This window comes from Meles meles, chromosome X (genome assembly GCF_922984935.1).
Source record: "Meles meles chromosome X, mMelMel3.1 paternal haplotype, whole genome shotgun sequence".
Taxonomy (NCBI): Eukaryota; Metazoa; Chordata; class Mammalia; order Carnivora; family Mustelidae; genus Meles; species Meles meles.
Genome location: NC_060087.1, coordinates 20,428,301 through 20,444,624, shown reverse-complemented (window position 1 = coordinate 20,444,624; position 16,324 = coordinate 20,428,301). Strand labels below are relative to the sequence as shown.

Here is a 16,324-nt window from a genome sequence, read left to right as displayed (position 1 = left end):
ACCTTTGTCGAAACTCCTATTTCCTCCCTCAGCCCAGATCTTTGAAACTTAACAAATTTTATTTTTTTGAAGTCACCTCAAGTCCTTTGGGAAGGAGGTGGGATATGAATAAGATATATGGTTGTTAACGATGTTCATTATAAATTCCTTAAGCTCAATTGACTAAGAAAAGTTGACTTAGGGGCTGGAACTTTTAAATCTCTAGGCAAAACTGATTATTTTCTCCTTTTTTTAAGATTTTATTTATTTATCTGACAGACAGATCACAAGCAGGCAGGGGGGTGGGGAAGCAGGCTCCCTGCTGAGCAGCGAGCCAGACTCGGGGATCCATCCCAGGACCCCGGGATCATGACCTAAGCCGAAGGCAGAGGCTTTAACCCACCGAGACACCCAGGCGCCCCAAAAGTGACTATTTTCTATTGTCAGTAGCATCTCTGCATTTCAGGAATCTAAGATGCCATTAATTATGAGACAGAGTCTCATTGCAAGGATGTTGCAATGTCAGAAAATTGCTCACATTGATTTTAAGATATTTCTTGGAAGACCCTCTCCTAATCTCAGAGATGTTAAAATGTGGGGGGAAACATACATTTTAGAATAAGTGAAATACAGTATTATTAAGAATTCATTTCGGAAGTTGGCACATGGGTGTGGGGGGCTTGTGGCTTAAAAGTGGTCAGTGTTTTTTTTTTTAAGATTTAATTTATTTATTTGACAGAGAGATCACAAGTAGGCAGAGAGGCAGGCAGAGAGAGAGGAAGAAGCAGGCTCCCCGCGGAGCAGAGAGCCCGATGCGGGACTCGATCCCAGGACCCTGAGATCCTGACCTGAGCCGAAGGCAGTGGCTTAACCCACTGAGCCACCCAGGCGCCCTGAAAGTGGTCAGTGTTTTAAGGAAGCTGTACCCCTGGCGCATGATACAATTTCTGATCTCTGGTCACGGAAGGGCAGTAATTCCTTGTCTGACCTCGACGCAGGGGTTCACACATGGGCTTAAAAAATGGACCTCTTTTGAGGGAACTTTAGATAAAGTAGGAAAACGTCTTTTCTTTTTCAAGATTTTTAAGCTAATTTTTTAAACTGTGCTATGCTTTTGTTTTTAGCTAACTTCAAAGTATTCATCCTCAACAATAGAAAAATGAGCCAAGGGCAGATTAGTCTCAGAAGAAAATACAAATGGCTAATAAACGTTTGAAAAATGTTCCATCTTTTTTGTAATCAAAATAATGCAAATTGAAACAGCGTGATGCTATTTTTTAGTCTATACAATTGACAAAGATAATACTCAAAGCTGGTGAGATGGCAGCCAGCTAGGTGCTTTCAGACATTGTAATGTGAGTATAAATGAGACAGCTTTTGTAGAAGCTAATTTACCAATACATGTTAAAATGTTCTACAAATATTTATCTTTAAAATGTTCATACCCCTGGTCTAAGTAATTCAGCTCCTAGGCATCTATCCTAAGGAAATAATCAGAGGTTGGAAACTATGTTTAGAATGTTATTTATATTAGTAAAACATAAACAACTTAATATTCAACAACACAGAGAGATTTAAATAAATTATGGTTTTTCTATTCAGTGGAATGCCTTATAGCTATCAGAATTAGTGAGAGTTAAATGGGAAATAATTTGTACCTTCTGCTCATTTTGCTGTGTACGTCAAACTTCTCTAAAAAATAAAGTCTGTTAAAAACGATGGTGAGGTGGTTTTGCAGAAGCCTGGATTCCTGAGAAGGTGGGGGAGGTCACCAAGTGGCCACGGCTGGTGACTTTGAGCAGCTTGGGTCTCGTTAGACCCCCTGCTGGAGCCTGATGTCATTAGTGCTGGGTGGGCCAAGCCCGGAGGAGGCTGCCCAGCATAGTGGTTGCCCAGTTGCCCAGATCCTTTGGAAAAGGAAATGACTTTATTGAACGGGCTATTCTTTGCATTTATTTTCCCGCTCAGTTTACCCATGGTCTACTCTGTCTCATGTGGAGATACCTGCTAATCTCTCCTTTCAGGATTTGCACCAACCAGCACTTGCCTCCAGGCCAACCAGGGGGTCTCCCTTCACCATTCAACTTCCTTGGCCTATATCCTATTTTCTGGTGCCACTTGCAACCTTTCAAAATAGAAAAATGAACGGATGAGTCAGGTGTTCCTGCTTCCCTCCTGTCTTTTTTTTTTTTTTAAATATTTTATTCATTTATTTGACAGAGAGAGAGGTCACAAGTAGGCAGAGAGGCAGGCAGAGAGAGAGGGAGAAACAGGCTCCCCACCAAGCAGAGAGCCCGATGCAGGGCTCGATCCCAGGACCCTGAGATCATGACCTGAGCCGAAGGCAGAGGCTTAAACCACTGAGCCACCCAGGCGCCCCTTCCCTCCTGTCTTTTTAATGTTAACATCCTGTCTTTGGGATATGATGCCCTTGCTTTTCATTGTCTTGCCTACCTTTCAATGCTTGGGAATTGGAGGCTCGGGGCTAGGGAAACAGGGGGTATGGGACCCCGAGATAACACTTTTAAATATAGTGAAATTGAAGACTACATGATAGGGAAAACCCGACATACAAGTGGAAAAAACTGTGTAGTTAGGATTCCAAAGTTGTATGTATGCGTAATATATCAGAAAGTCCTAAAAGAAATCTAGAAAGTGTTACCAATGGTTGTACTTGGGAAGTAGAATTATCAGTGAGTTTTGCTTTTCTTTATTTATTTCCCAAGTTTTCTGTAGTATATATTATGATGGTAAGAAAAAGATAGGAAACACTGACAATTGTATTTCTTATTTGGTTTAACCTTTGTCAATAATAATCATCAGTAATTCCCTCTCCAGTTCTTTATCAGTAATTATTCTCTCTCCATTGACTCTAGCTTCTTCCATTCAACAAATATTTGCACAGAACCTTCTGTCTGCCAGGTACTGCCCTAGGAATTAGGGATACAGCGATGAGTAGGATAGACCAACTATCCATTTTCTTAGAGCTGCCAGTAGTCTGGGGAAGTTGGTCAGAAATATACAATGTCTCCTCATTAGACACCAGGACTTTGCCTCAGCCTGCACTCATGGCCTGAGCTGAGTGAATGAATCTAGTCTAGAGGCTTTAGATATCATTTATACCTATGGTTTCTTAACCTGCTTCTCTAGCTTAGTTCTCTGTCTCCAACTCCAGACTTGTAAATCCAGCTGCCTACCTGATATCTTCACTGGGAGATCTAACAGGTATATCAAACGTAATGTGTGAGAACGGAATTCTTGATTTCCCCAGCCTATCCCTCCCATCCCCAAACCTACTCTGCTAGTGTCTTCCCCATGTTAGGGAATGGCAATGCCATCTTTCTAGTTCTTCAGGCCAGGAACTTCGCAGTTATGTCGACTCCTCTCCTTCTGTTACATTCGACATTCAATCAATTTCAGATTTTTTTTTAATTCAAAATCCATCCAGAATCTGACGACTTCTCACCACTCATCTGGCCCCAGCCTCCATCTGCCTACTCTTACCTGATAATTATGCCAGTTACTTACTGCTTTTCTTGCTTCTGCTTTTGACCTTTGAGAGTTAAACCTCAGCATAGCAGCCAGGTGGTCCTGTTAGGGCTCTGACCATATTACTACTCCCTGTTCACAACTCGGATGGTTTCCATTTTCTCAGTGAAGGCCAGTCTTTACAGCATCCTAAAAAACCGCATACCATTGGATGTCTCCCATCTCTTTGTACTTCACCGCTCAGGCTCTATCTCCTACTACTATACTTTGTTCACTTCCTCCAGGCATACTGGCCTTGTTATTCCTGGAAGAAGCTGGGCATGTTACTGCCTTGGGGCCTTTGCACTTGATTTTTCCTTTGCCTGGAGTGTTCTTTCTCTGCAGGGTTCAATCGATCCTTTCTTTTTTTTTTTTTTAAGATTTTATTTATTTATTTGACAGACAGAGATCATAGGTAGGCAGAGAGGCAGACAGAGAAAGAGGAAGGGAAGCATGCTCCCTGCTGAGCAGAGAGCCTGATGAGGGGCTCCATCCCAGGATCCTGGGATCACGACCCGAGGGAAGACAGAGGCTTTAACCCACTGAGCCACCCAGGCGCCCCTTTTCGATCCTTTCGATCCTTTCTATATTGACACACACACACATCAACTCCCTCCGCTATCCGATTTATGGATAAGCCCCCTACCTTCTTTATCCCCTTCCTTGCTTTAACTTTTTCTAAACACCATCCCCTTTTAACGTGTTATGCATTTCACATTCTTTTTTGTTGTTTGTTATCTTTAAGGATCATAAAGGCAGGATTTTGTGGGTCCTGTTTTGTTCCCTGATGTATCCTCAGAACCTAAATCCAGGGCCTGGCGCCCAGCAAGCCCTTAAGCAATGTTTGTTGGATGTTGGAGAAATGAATAGAGGGTAGATACTATGAAGACCATTTAAATTGCTTTTAAAAGCTCAGATGAGTTTTAAATGTTCCATATACCCGAGAATAATAGCATTTAACAATTAATTTATAAGTGATAGTTGTTATTTTTTAAAGTACTCCTGTTTTCCTTTTAGATACGGCCTCTGACATTTGGAACACCTAATCCTGGATTAAATTTCCTGCATCTCTGAATTCCCAAGATAGGATAAATTTCTTTACATTTATTTTAAACATAGATAAATTATATGAAAGTGTTCTCATGTAAAAATAAAACAAAATAACAGATGTAAATAGAGTAAACAATGAAAACATCCTCTCATCTCTTCTTCCAATGTGGTCTTCTTCCCCGGACATAACCCCGGTTAATTTGTTGTGTATCCTTCCAGGCCAGTGCTGTCCACTAGAACTTTCTGTGATGATAGGAATGTTCCCTATCTGTGCTAATATAGTAGCAGCCACTAGCCACATTTGGTTACTGGGCACTTAAAATGTGGCTGGAGTGACTGAGAAACTGAGTTTTTAATTATGTTTCCTTAATTCCATGAAATATAATTTGAATTCAGATAGGTCCACGTGCCTAATGGCTACCGTATTGGGCAACACAGTTCTAAACTATTTCTCCACAGTTGCCTATTTCTCTCTCTTTAACCATAAATGATATCATAGTATATAACCTGTATATATATATATATTATATATAGTGCTTTGTCACTAGGATCATGTCCTAAAAATCGTTCCTCGTCTGGGTGTATGTATCTTACCGTTTTTAATGGTGCCTGTTACCTCATACTCTGTGCCTACTGTGCTTAGCTAGATGATGAAAAATAGATATTTCTTGGTGCGGTGCCATGCGCTAGGCGTCCCGTCCCCGCCCCCCCCCCCTCCACTGGCATTTGTCAAGGCTTTGCGGCAGCTGCCTGATCCAGGCTTCTGCATAATCACCGACACAACCCAAGAATCTAGTGATTTACATATGTTGGGCCTCTGGTCAAGCATAAAATCTACTCTTCCTTCCCTCTCTTCAGAAGACAAACATATTATGATCTCAAATAAAATCATGCCTTAAAAGCTATGTGCAGCAGCTGATAAACACAGTCCTAACAGAATGAGACGGAAGGCTTCGAGTTTGTGATGTCTTTTTTTCCAATTCTGAATTTGTAGTTCTGAAGTGGGTGAGTCCTGAGGCCAAAGGCTTCCACGGGAAAATGAGATTCTTTCTGGAGTCCTGTTCCTGTCTCTTGCAAAACTTGATGAAAATGCCTAATGTTGTTGTAAAGTTCTTTCCTATTAGAGGACGTTCTTGTGGTTATGACTTTATTAACTTTGGGTAATTCCCTTTTCAGTTGATCTCTGTGCATCTCCCATGCCTCATCAACATTTGCTAATTAAAATTTATTGAGCCTGGCAGCCGTCCTATTGTATATACTCTATCAGTCAAGGCCCTGCCGAGAGACAGACAGCTCACTCTAAATGGGAAATATGAAAAGGAGTTTAATAAAAGGGACTATTTACAACCTCAAGGGACGGTATGTACACTAGGCCTGGAAATGTTAGGGTTTGTCATTTCCAAGACTTCCTTGGCATGAAGGGGCCAGGGGAGACTGTGGTTACTGGAACTTTGCAGGGTGCTCTATAAAGAGGGGGCCTTTCAAGGGAAACTGTGGATTTTGGTGAGAGGGCAGAAATAACATACTGCTTCCTAGCAGGGAGGAAGCCAGGGGGAAGATAGTCTGAGCTCACTCTTGTCCTGCCCTCTGGTGTTTTGCATACTTCTCATGGAACCCGCCCACTGTGAAGCCTAAAGGCAACGGAGCCCACTGGTACATACAGTCCATACAGGAAGCCATATGAAGGAGACTAGAGAAGGGTGGGAAGAGAGCGGATTCTGGAGAAGCAGAAGGAAGACATGACTCAGATATGCATCATTTCATTTATTCCTTATTTATTTATTTATTCATTCATTCATTCATTTGAGAGAGAGAGGGAGTAAGAGCGTGTGAACGGGGTGGGGGGTGCAGAGAGAGAGGGAGAAGGAGAGAAGCAGACTCCCTGCTGAGAGTAGAGTGGGGGGGGCGCTTGATCCCACCACCCTGAGATCATGACCTGAGCTGACATCAAGAGTTGGCTGCTTGATGTACTGAGCCACCCAGGCTCCCCAGGACCAGCAGTTGTTGTTTTTTTTTAATCAAATGGATGTTAAATAATGAAGCTAAGATTTGAACTCAGGTCTGTCTGAGTGAATTGTCCTATCGCAGTTAAGAAGAGCTTAGCATAGGGAGCTCCTGGGTGGCTCGGTTAAGCGTCTGCCTTTGGCTCAGGTCATGATCCCAGGGTCGTCGGATCCATTCCTGCTAGGAGCTCTTTGCTCCGCCGGGAGCCTGCTTCCCCCTCCCCCCTGCTTGTGTGCATGCGCTCGCTCTCTCTCTCTGTCTCTGACAAATAAATAAATCTAAAAAAAAAAAAAGGCTTAGCATAAACAAGCAATTCTGCAGCTGGCCATCAGCCTCAGTAGCACTGTGCTACATTCCGATTGGTGGGTTAGCTTGCTGTCTCATTGTCCAGTTGTCAAGCATCAAGGCAAGTTGTTTAAGTACAGATTCCACTGATCCTTTTTTGCACTCAACTGATGTTTGCATTGTATATTTTCTGTAACGTCTAATAGTTTTTTTTCAAAAAATATTTATTTATTTTAAGCAATCTCTACACCCAGTATGGGGCTTGAACTCATGACCCCTAAATGAAGCGTTGCTTGCTCTTCCGACTGAGTCAGCCAGGTGCCCCATGTAATGTCTAATAGTTTTTAAGTAAATATTTGACTATGTCTAATTGAACACATCCTGCAAATGAAATGCCCAACCTCTAAGGTCTTTCCTTTTAAAAAACATGATGGGGGTGGTGCTGGATGGTTTGGTTGGTTAAGTAGGCGACTCTTGATTTCAGCTCCAGTCATGATCTTGGGGGTCCTGGGAGCATGCCCTGCATCAGGCTCTGTGCTCAGTGGGGAGTCTGCTTGAGATTCTCTCTTTTCCTCTGCTCCTCACACCCGCTCACCCTCACTCTCTCTCAAAAAATAAACCTTTAAAAAAAAAAAAGCGTGCTAGGAATATGGCTTTGGTATGCTACAGTACCGTATACATTACCCGAACCTATACAATAAATAGGCAGCATATTCACGTGCAGTGACTGGGTGTTCCGAAATCCTCAACCGGGTAGAAAGATGTTTATTTGCGGTTTAGATCCAAGTCTGGGCTCTGGCAAAATCCTTGCCCATATGAGGTTCAGGGCACGGGGCCAGGGCTTTTTAACCCTTTAAAATGCTCTGCTTTGCCGCTACACGAGAAAATGGCATTCAACTCCCCGACCCTGAATTTAGAACTGGCTACCTAGGGGGGCATAGTCCATCCTCTGATGATCTCTCCCTGTTCAGAGGCTTAATTTCTATGATTCATATGTTTAAAAGGTAGGGTTTTTTTTTTCCAGATACGAAATTACTGAAAATTGAATATGCCTTTTCAAACTCTTACCTCCTTCTGTTCTAAAAGGGCCACACTTCACCTTTGAGGAAGGCCCAGAGTTAATTCTGTTCCTTTTCTCCTTATTTCTCTCCCACGTATGCACCCTCCAAACATCGAGCATCATATGGAGTACACAGCAGATGTTAGGAAACGTTCAGCAACATGATCTGGCTGATCGCGTAGCTACAGCTGGCCAGTAGCTAATGATATGTCAGTCATCTGACCTCGTCCACCACATCCGGGTGAAACACACAGTCCTGTCCTTTTGTGTTTTCAGTTAATCATTTGCCCCCCCTTCTCTAATTACCACGAAGTCCATTGTCTCCTTTTTGAGGCCCCTCTCTCCCCATCGTCTAAGAATCCTAAGAGTTTCCTCAGTTCAAAGGAACCCAAAAGGTAATCACAGTGCTGTTCCCAGGCGCTGCCATTTGGTGTCTCTGTTGAAGATAGGCTCTGTAGAGTCCGGGGGAGACAGCAACTGCCTCTGAGTTGTAAAAGTCAATGAGCGAATACATTTAAAGGGCTTAGACAATTACGTGGCACTACCTAGGCACTCAAAGATTTAGCCATTGCATTACATTATTGAGCCTCAGTTTTATGTCTTATTTAGGGCCTAGACCCAGAGGATCCCAGGGACCATCCCAGGTCTGGCAAATGGTAAAGAAGATATGAGGCCTGGGTCCTCTACTGGCTGGTATGTGTATATTGATGAATTCATAGATAGCTTGTAATCCCGGAGTAGCTTCAGATTCCTTGTAAGTCAAATGATTTGTTCTGGCTCAGAGAAGGAATTTTGGGGTGATTGGACTGAAAAAAAAAATAGTGGCTGAAGTCACAGGGCTGGTTGTTGGTGGCTGGGCCTTAACCAAGGTCTTCATGAATGTAGAACTTGATTCTCAACCAAGGCGGTAACCTGCCTCATTTTGGAAGACAATGAATGTTCTGGCAATGTTCACAAGTCTGTGGCTTGTATATTGCATGGGTAATATTTGCATTCTCTCCATTCCAAGCATAGTACCTTGTACATATCAAGAAATACCCCTCCTGCATGTCAGCTGCTGTTGAATACAATCACATGCACACACGTACACACAGGTACTCATGCGCACGTGTGCACACAAGCTCGTTTGTGAACTCTGTCTACCTTCTGTATCTTTGCTTCTTTCTTTTTCCTACTTCTAGGCCACAATAATTAAGAAAAAATATAGGGTGCCTATAAACCTTTTTCTTTACCTTTGAGTAACTATCATTGCTTTATAACTCTGTCTCTGCTTTAATTACCAGATTTCATACCCTCTAGAACACACCTTTCTTGGAAAATGGCAACACCTTATATTTTTTTTAAAGATTTTATTCATTCATTTGACAGACAGAAATCACAAGTAGGCAGAAAGGCAGGCAGAGAGAGAGGAGGAAGCAGAGCAGAGAGCCTGATGCGGGGCTCGATCCCAGGACCCTGGGATCATGACCTGAGCTGAAGGCAGAGGCTTTAACCTACTGAGCCACCCAGGTGCCCCAAACCTTATCTTTTTAATAAACTTTGGAACCAGTACATAAAAGATCTCCAAATAGTAATTTATTTTAGGTCATGTGAAAAAGACTCACTGTCCAGGTATGTTAAAGGTTGATGAATCTTTACTAAAATCAAACTTAGTTTTCCAATCATTGACCTATTTAGGTTGTGTCCTAAAAGTTCATTCATGAGTCAGTTTGCTTTGTTTCTAGGGGAAACTATGTTACCTGTTATTATAATACATAATATTATATATAATAAATATTAATAGTAATAATAATTGCCACAATTGATTCAGTACCAGGTACTTTATATACATTATTTCTATGTTTCACAATAACCCTGTGAGATAGGTACCCATTTTACAGAGGAAACTGAACTTCAGCTAAGGAACATCCATTTATTTATTTATTTACTTACTTACTTACTTATTTATTTTTTGGTGGGGAGGGGTGGAGGAAGAGGGAGAGAGAATCTCAAGCAGACTTCCCACTAAGTGGGGAGGTCAATGTGGGGCTCAGTCTCACAACCCTGAGATCATGACTTGAGCTGAAATCAAGAGTGGGTTACTCAGTGGACTGAGCCACCCAAGTGTTCCTTATTTTTTTAAAAAGATTTATTTAGGGCACCTGGGTGGCTCCGTGGGTTAAGGCCTCTGCCTTCGGCTTAGGACATGATCCCAGGGTCCTGGGATCGAGCCCCACATCGGGCTCTCTGCTTGGCGGGGAGCCTGCTTCCTTCTCTCTCTCTCTGCCTGCCTCTCTGCCTACTTGTGATCTCTCTCCGTCAAATAAAATAAATAAAATATTTTAAAAAAAGATTTATTTATTTGGGGCGCCTGGGTGGCTCAGTGGGTTAAAGCCTCTGCCTTCAGCTCAGGTCATGATCCCAGGGTCCTGGGATCGAGCCCCACATCAGGCTCTCTGCTCCGCAGGGAGCCTGCTTCCCTTCCTCTCTCTCTGCCTGCCTCTCCGCCTGCTTGTGATCTCTGTCTGTCAAATAAATAAATAAAATCTTTTTTAAAAAAAGATTTATTTATTTGAGAGAGAAAGAACGTGAGTTGGGGGAGGGGCAAAGAGAGAGCATCTCCAAGCAGATTCCCTGCTGAGCAGGGAACCTGCCGTGGGCCTTGATCCCATGACCCATGAGATCATGAGTTGAGCCAAAATCAAGAGCCGGCTGCCCAGCCTACTGAGCCACCCAGGCGCCCCATGGAACATCCTTTTTTTTTTTTTTTAAAAAAAAAAGGATTTTATTTATTTATTTGACAGATAGAGATCACTAGTAGGCAGAGAGGCAGGCAGAGAGAGAGGAGGAAGCAGGCTCCCTGCTGAGCAGAGAGCCCGATGCAGGGCTCGATCCCAGGACCCTGAGATCATGACCTGAACTGAAGGCAGAGGCTTAACCCACTGAGCCACTCAGGTGCCCCTGGAACATCCTTTTTAAATTACACAAAGTCAAATACATTTCTTGTCCTGAAGACAGCACCTGCTAAAGCGGCAAAGACAGGCCACCCATGGCCTCCCTCTCTGTTCCTTGTCCCTTTAGCAGCCACAGCCTGTGGGCCCCAGGTGGGTGTCCGATTTAATGCCAGCGTCTTCTGGCGGTGGCCTGCTTTGAAAAGCAAGCAGATTCCGGTTCGGAATCTGAATGGGGAAACACAGGAAGGAGCAGGAAGTTGGTTGGAGCTGGGGCTGGAAGACTCAGTCAGAAGCTGATGAGTGAGTGTTGGGAAGGGAGGCCAGCTGTCACATGTGAGCTCTACAGGGGAGTGGAGGTAATGAGGGACTTGACTGTAGTGGACGGTTATAGGGCAAATGGGAGTGGAAGAGAGGGAATCACGTGCAGAGAGCTGCCAGGTGGGTGCAGAGCACTCTGAAGCCAGACCCTGCGCCTTTCCTACTCACACCCCCCCCCCCCCCGCCAATTTCTATGCTGGGAGAGCCTTAAAATAATCCTTCATCTCTTGAGCTGTCTTGAATGAGGGTCGATCCCTTTTAGGCAGAAGAGCCAAATTAGAATACACAGCCCGGAAGTACTGGTAAGGGGATTTGAAACTGCAGTTTGTGGGCAGAGCCTCGTTGCTGTCACTGCACCCCTTGGCTACATTACAGATGCTGCGCTGGCCCAGCATGGCCCATGAGGTCACTTTACTGGATCTGACAACCAACAATGGACCCGTTTCCTGAACCCTTGTCCCCGGTCTTGGTTTACTTTCAGAGCCCTGAACGGGAAGGTGGGGGTTAAGGAAGTCTCAGGCAACTGGAAGTTCTCCAAACAAGCCTGGGGCAGGACTCCAGCTTCCAGGGTGGAAGGTGCTACAATGGGGAAGGGGAGGAGTCGGGCCAGGATGGCTTCTTGGCAGGGCAGAGGGGAACCCGGTTCTTCCAGGACTGCAACTGGCCTTCCCCCTACTTCTATCTCCAGTTCTAAGACCGTGCCTGACACACAGCTGAGCGAGTGAGTGAATGATTAATGAATGAGCAAGTGAATAAATGACAGGCGGAAGTGGGTCACAGCCCCTCTGCAGACGAGCGGATCATTCTCGAACGCCAGTTAAGGAACGCCTGTGCCTGTCTCTGAGAAACAACTGAGGCGACAATATGGGTACTGCGTACCGTGACCGGTCACCTTCAGCTTTACAGGTTCCGAAGCCGAGAGAGTGATGACCTGGATAATGCCGTCATTCCGAGACGACATAGGGACCACCTGGCACCGCATTTGCCCTGTTTACAACACTACCGCTCCCTTTGTCTAGGTCTGAAGAGAGTGAGGTTTTCCTTTTAAGTGGCTGCCTAAAAGATGCAGACCCACTTCCTGGGCAGGCTTCCAAGTGACTACATCTCTCTCCCAGCACTCCCCGGAGCCCCAGCCCAGGCTGCCCGGGGCGGGGCCTCCCGCTGTGGCTGCTGGAGCTACCGCAGGAGCACAGGAGCGCTTGTCTGCCACCAGCCTGCAAGGCTGTGCTCTCAGGCCCTCCCGGGGCACTGAGCACGGCTTTGGCCTTTGCACTGAAGTGACGTCAGAGTTTGTGATTGGCCAGGCTGGCGTGTGTGTGAAATCCGGGCGATGTCTGCCACACTTCTGAGTACGGCATTTCTTCCAGCCGAGTACCCCGGGCTGTGGGTAAGTCTTAATCTTTGCAGTCTGCCCTGGGTGGTTGTTAAAATGGGCAAAGCCGAGCACTGCGACTTCCCAAGGGCATGACTTGGCATATTTCGTCATCCTGCTGGGCCTCAGTTGCCTTTTCTGTGAAGTAGAGAGATGGCCTTCTATATTATAGAAGGATAGAGGAACGGAGCCATGCGAGGCTGATGTGGGGCCAACAGCTCACCTGTCCAGACTACTTCCTTTGGTACCTGGCATAGGGTAGGGAGTGTGGTAGGGAGTGTGGTACTGTCTTGATTGCCGAGCATCAGTCAAAAAAAAAAAAGGTTTCAGTGATCATGTCCCTGTTTTTATCTCTAACGGTATAATATTTTCTGTGAAAGTCTCTGGATATATTCTGCTTCTTCATCGTAGCTGTGCAGCCAACAGAAATATGGCTTCAGGGAAAGTTAGTGCCAAAGGAAAGTTTGTCAGACTATATTCCCTTTCTTTTTCCCTTCTAGACCCTGACTGCACCTGCCCCATTTGCCGACGAAAGCAGCTGCCAGTGCCAAGCACCCCATGAGAAACTGACCATTGCTCAGGCCCGCTTAGGAACACCAGGTGAGGCTGTACTTCTCATTCTCTAAATGAGCCCTGTCCTGACCTTGAAAGTAGCAGAGCGCCACCGGGGTGGCTCAGTCGGTTAAGCGTCTGCGTTCTGCTGGGGTCATGATCCCAGGGTCACGGGTGGGGGGATGGAGCCTCGCATCCGGCTCCCTGCTCAGCAGGGAGTCTGCTTCTCCCTCTGCTCCTCCCCCTGCTCGTGCTTTCTCTCACTGTCTCTCTCTCTCAAATAAATAAATAAAATCTTAGAAAAATAAATGAAGAAGCAGAGTAGGCCCAGCATTACTTGAGCACTTTCAATGGGAGCCTTGAATTTAGAGACTTACAGCCCAGTGCGAGAAGGATAAACACTTACACGGGTAAACCAGACCAACCCAAGTCAGCAGGAGCTGGAACCCCAGCCCAGCCATCTCCTAGTTAGGCGGCTTTGTGCAAGTCATGAGAATGATCAGAATCTCTTTCCTCTTGTGCCTTGTGCCAGCAGGGACATTAATACCTGCCTGCTTCACAAGGTGGGGGTAACAAGATTGGGTTCAAAACACCAAAGCAGTGTTTAAACTGGGAAGGCTGATACAAGCCTAGGCTGTTACAATTATCATCATTTTTAAAAGTCTGCATTTTGAAACGTTTCTCCAAGGGTGCCTTAAATTAAAGAGCCTGGCCTCTATACTAGACGTTTGCTGATGCATTAACTCCTTTATACCAGATATGGCCAGGGGAGGAGATCGAAAAAGACCTGTAAAGGACCATCCCAGGAGCTCAGGCATAGCTCACTTCGTTGTGCCTCACAGACGCTGCGTTTTGTTGTTGTTGTTTTTAACACAAATTGAAGGTTTGTGGTAACCCTGTGTCGGACAAGTTAGTGGGTGCTATTTTTTCCAACAGTATTCACTTATTGTGTCTCTGTCCCATTTTGGTCATTCTTGCAAGAGTTCAAACTTTTTCATTATTCTGTTTGTTAGGGTGATCTGGGATAAACGATTACGACTCGCTGAAAGCTCTGATCACAGCATTTTTTACTGTCAGGTATTATTTTTAATTAAGGTATACACACTGAGGTTTCGTTTCTTTAGATATAATGCTATTACATGCTTAATAGACTACACTGTAGTGTAAACATAACTTTTTTTTAAAAAATATTTTATTTATTTGACAGAGAGAAATCACAACTAGGCAGAGAGGCAGGCAGAGAGAGAGGAGGAAGCAGGCTCCCTGCGGAGCAGAGAGCCCGATGTGGGGCTCGATCCTAGGACCCTGGGATCATGACCTGAGCCGAAGGCAGAGGCTTTAACCCACTGAGCCACTCAGGTGCCCCTAAACATAACTTTTTTAAAGTAATCTCTACACCCAGTTCAGGGCTTAAACTTACACCCCTGAGATCAAGAGGCACAGGCTCTTCCAATTGAACCAGTCAGGTGCCCCTAAACATGACTTTTACATGCACTAGGAAACCAAGAATTCACTTGACTAGCTTTGTCATGGTACTTGCTCTATTGCAGTGGTCTGGAAATGAACCTGGACTATCTCCAAGGGGCACCTCTTAATTAAAGAGACAACTCAACATGAAATAACTCCCCCCCCAATAATACACATGTGTGCGCTTAGGGGTTCAACCTTGCAACACAGATAACTGAAAGTTTAAGAAGGGCAGATTCATTTGGCCTGGAAGAGTCAGGCCAGACCTTGCAGCCGACCTGAGCTGCTTGTTTTGGGAGAAGGTAGATGGGGACTAGGTGGGCAGCCAGTGGAAGGGCATTCCAAGCCAGTGGAACGGGAAGAGTGAAGGCAGAGGCTGTGTAGGAGTGAGTGAGTGAGTGGCATTGCAGGGAATAGGGCTGCAGTGAAAACAGACTGGCTGAGCTGCTGAGCTTTGAGACATTGAAGATGACATCACTCGGTTTCCGCTCGCATGGCAAAAAGCAAACATCCCCAGCTTAAGAGAATCCGTGGGACAAAGGACAATTCGCTTAATAATAACAATACTAATGGGTGTTTATTAAGTGCTCCCTATTACTAAGTTCTTTAGATGTACCATGTCTTTTCACTCTACAACTCCCTGCAGTTAGTACCTTATTTCCCAGGTGAGGGAATGGAGGCTTTGGGGAGGCCATGAACCTGGCAAGGTTATTGAGCGAGCGGCTGGCGGTGGTCCTCACGCTGGACAGCATGAGAATCACCTGGACGGCTCATTAAACTCGCTGGGTGGGCCTCGCCGCCAGAGTTTCCGAGTCAGTCTGGATGGGGTGGGGCGTAAGCATCTGCCTCTCTTTTCGAGCTCCACCAGCGCTCAGGCTGGAGTTTGACATCAGACCCGTTTGTGTTCATGCTTGACCTCTAGATCCTGAACTCTGGCTTCCTTTTTGAAGGAGAGCTTCGAGAGCATGAGGTGAGGAGGTGAGGGCACGCAAAGTTAATAAGCTTTGAGAAAGGCAAGAAGAGGCTTGGGGAGGTAGCTCTGAGCAGCTAAACCCGTTGTTCCCACACCTAAGTGTGCAACCAATCACCTGGTAAGCTTGTTAGAGAAACAGATTTTCTGGGGTGCCCGGGGTGGGGGCTCAGTCAGTTGGGCATCTGCCTTTGACTTAGGTCATGATCTGAGGGTCCTGTGTCAGGCTCCCTGCTCAGCGGGGAGTCTGCTTCTCCCTCTCCCTCTGCCCCCCCCCCCCCGCCCTGCCCCTCTCACTCTTGCACTCTCTTCCTTCCAAATAAATAAAACAGTAAAAAAGAAAAAAAAAAAAAGATTTCCTGCTCTCTCTCCTTTATCTCCGAGAGTCTGGGATGGAGCCCAGGCATTTGTGTTTCGTAACTAATAAGCCAGGGGATTGTGATCTTGGTGGTTTACAGACCACACACCGAGAAATGCTGACCCAAGCAATAAATCCGAAAGCTGCAATGGAAGTCCAGGTGGTGATGAAAGAACTAATTTAACCTAAAGTTACAGACTGAGCTTCAGGCGGCCGAAGAAGAGGACCGAGCTTTTCCAGGGCAAGGGAGGTAGAACTTACCCAGTGTCTGCTAGGTGCTCTGTGCTCTACGCTATCTCGTTTGGTCTTTGCGTCTGGTCTGTTACCCATCTGACAGCAAACACTGTCGGCTGTGTAATCTTGTGTCCTTTCTTGAGGACTTGGAGAATGGGAAAGTAACTTGTCAAATGTCCTAACTGACTGGGTAGAGCTAGGATTCGCCCCCAAG

The 16,324-nt window shown here is 45.4% G+C and overlaps 1 protein-coding gene across 4 annotated transcripts in view; it reads left to right on the top strand.

Annotated features, from left to right (window-relative positions):
* Positions 1-16,324, top strand: part of PCYT1B (phosphate cytidylyltransferase 1B, choline) — a 124,704-nt gene that overhangs the window by 42,849 nt on the left and 65,531 nt on the right. For 3 of the 4 annotated variants that reach the window (XM_045995711.1, XM_045995710.1, XM_045995714.1), the window contains exon 2: positions 13,030-13,129. In XM_045995711.1, coding sequence (XP_045851667.1) covers positions 13,030-13,129 — 100 coding nt within the window. Of the gene's footprint in view, positions 1-11,950; positions 12,545-13,029; positions 13,130-16,324 lie in introns of those variants that run through there. The other variant, XM_045995712.1, reaches the window with a different exon arrangement.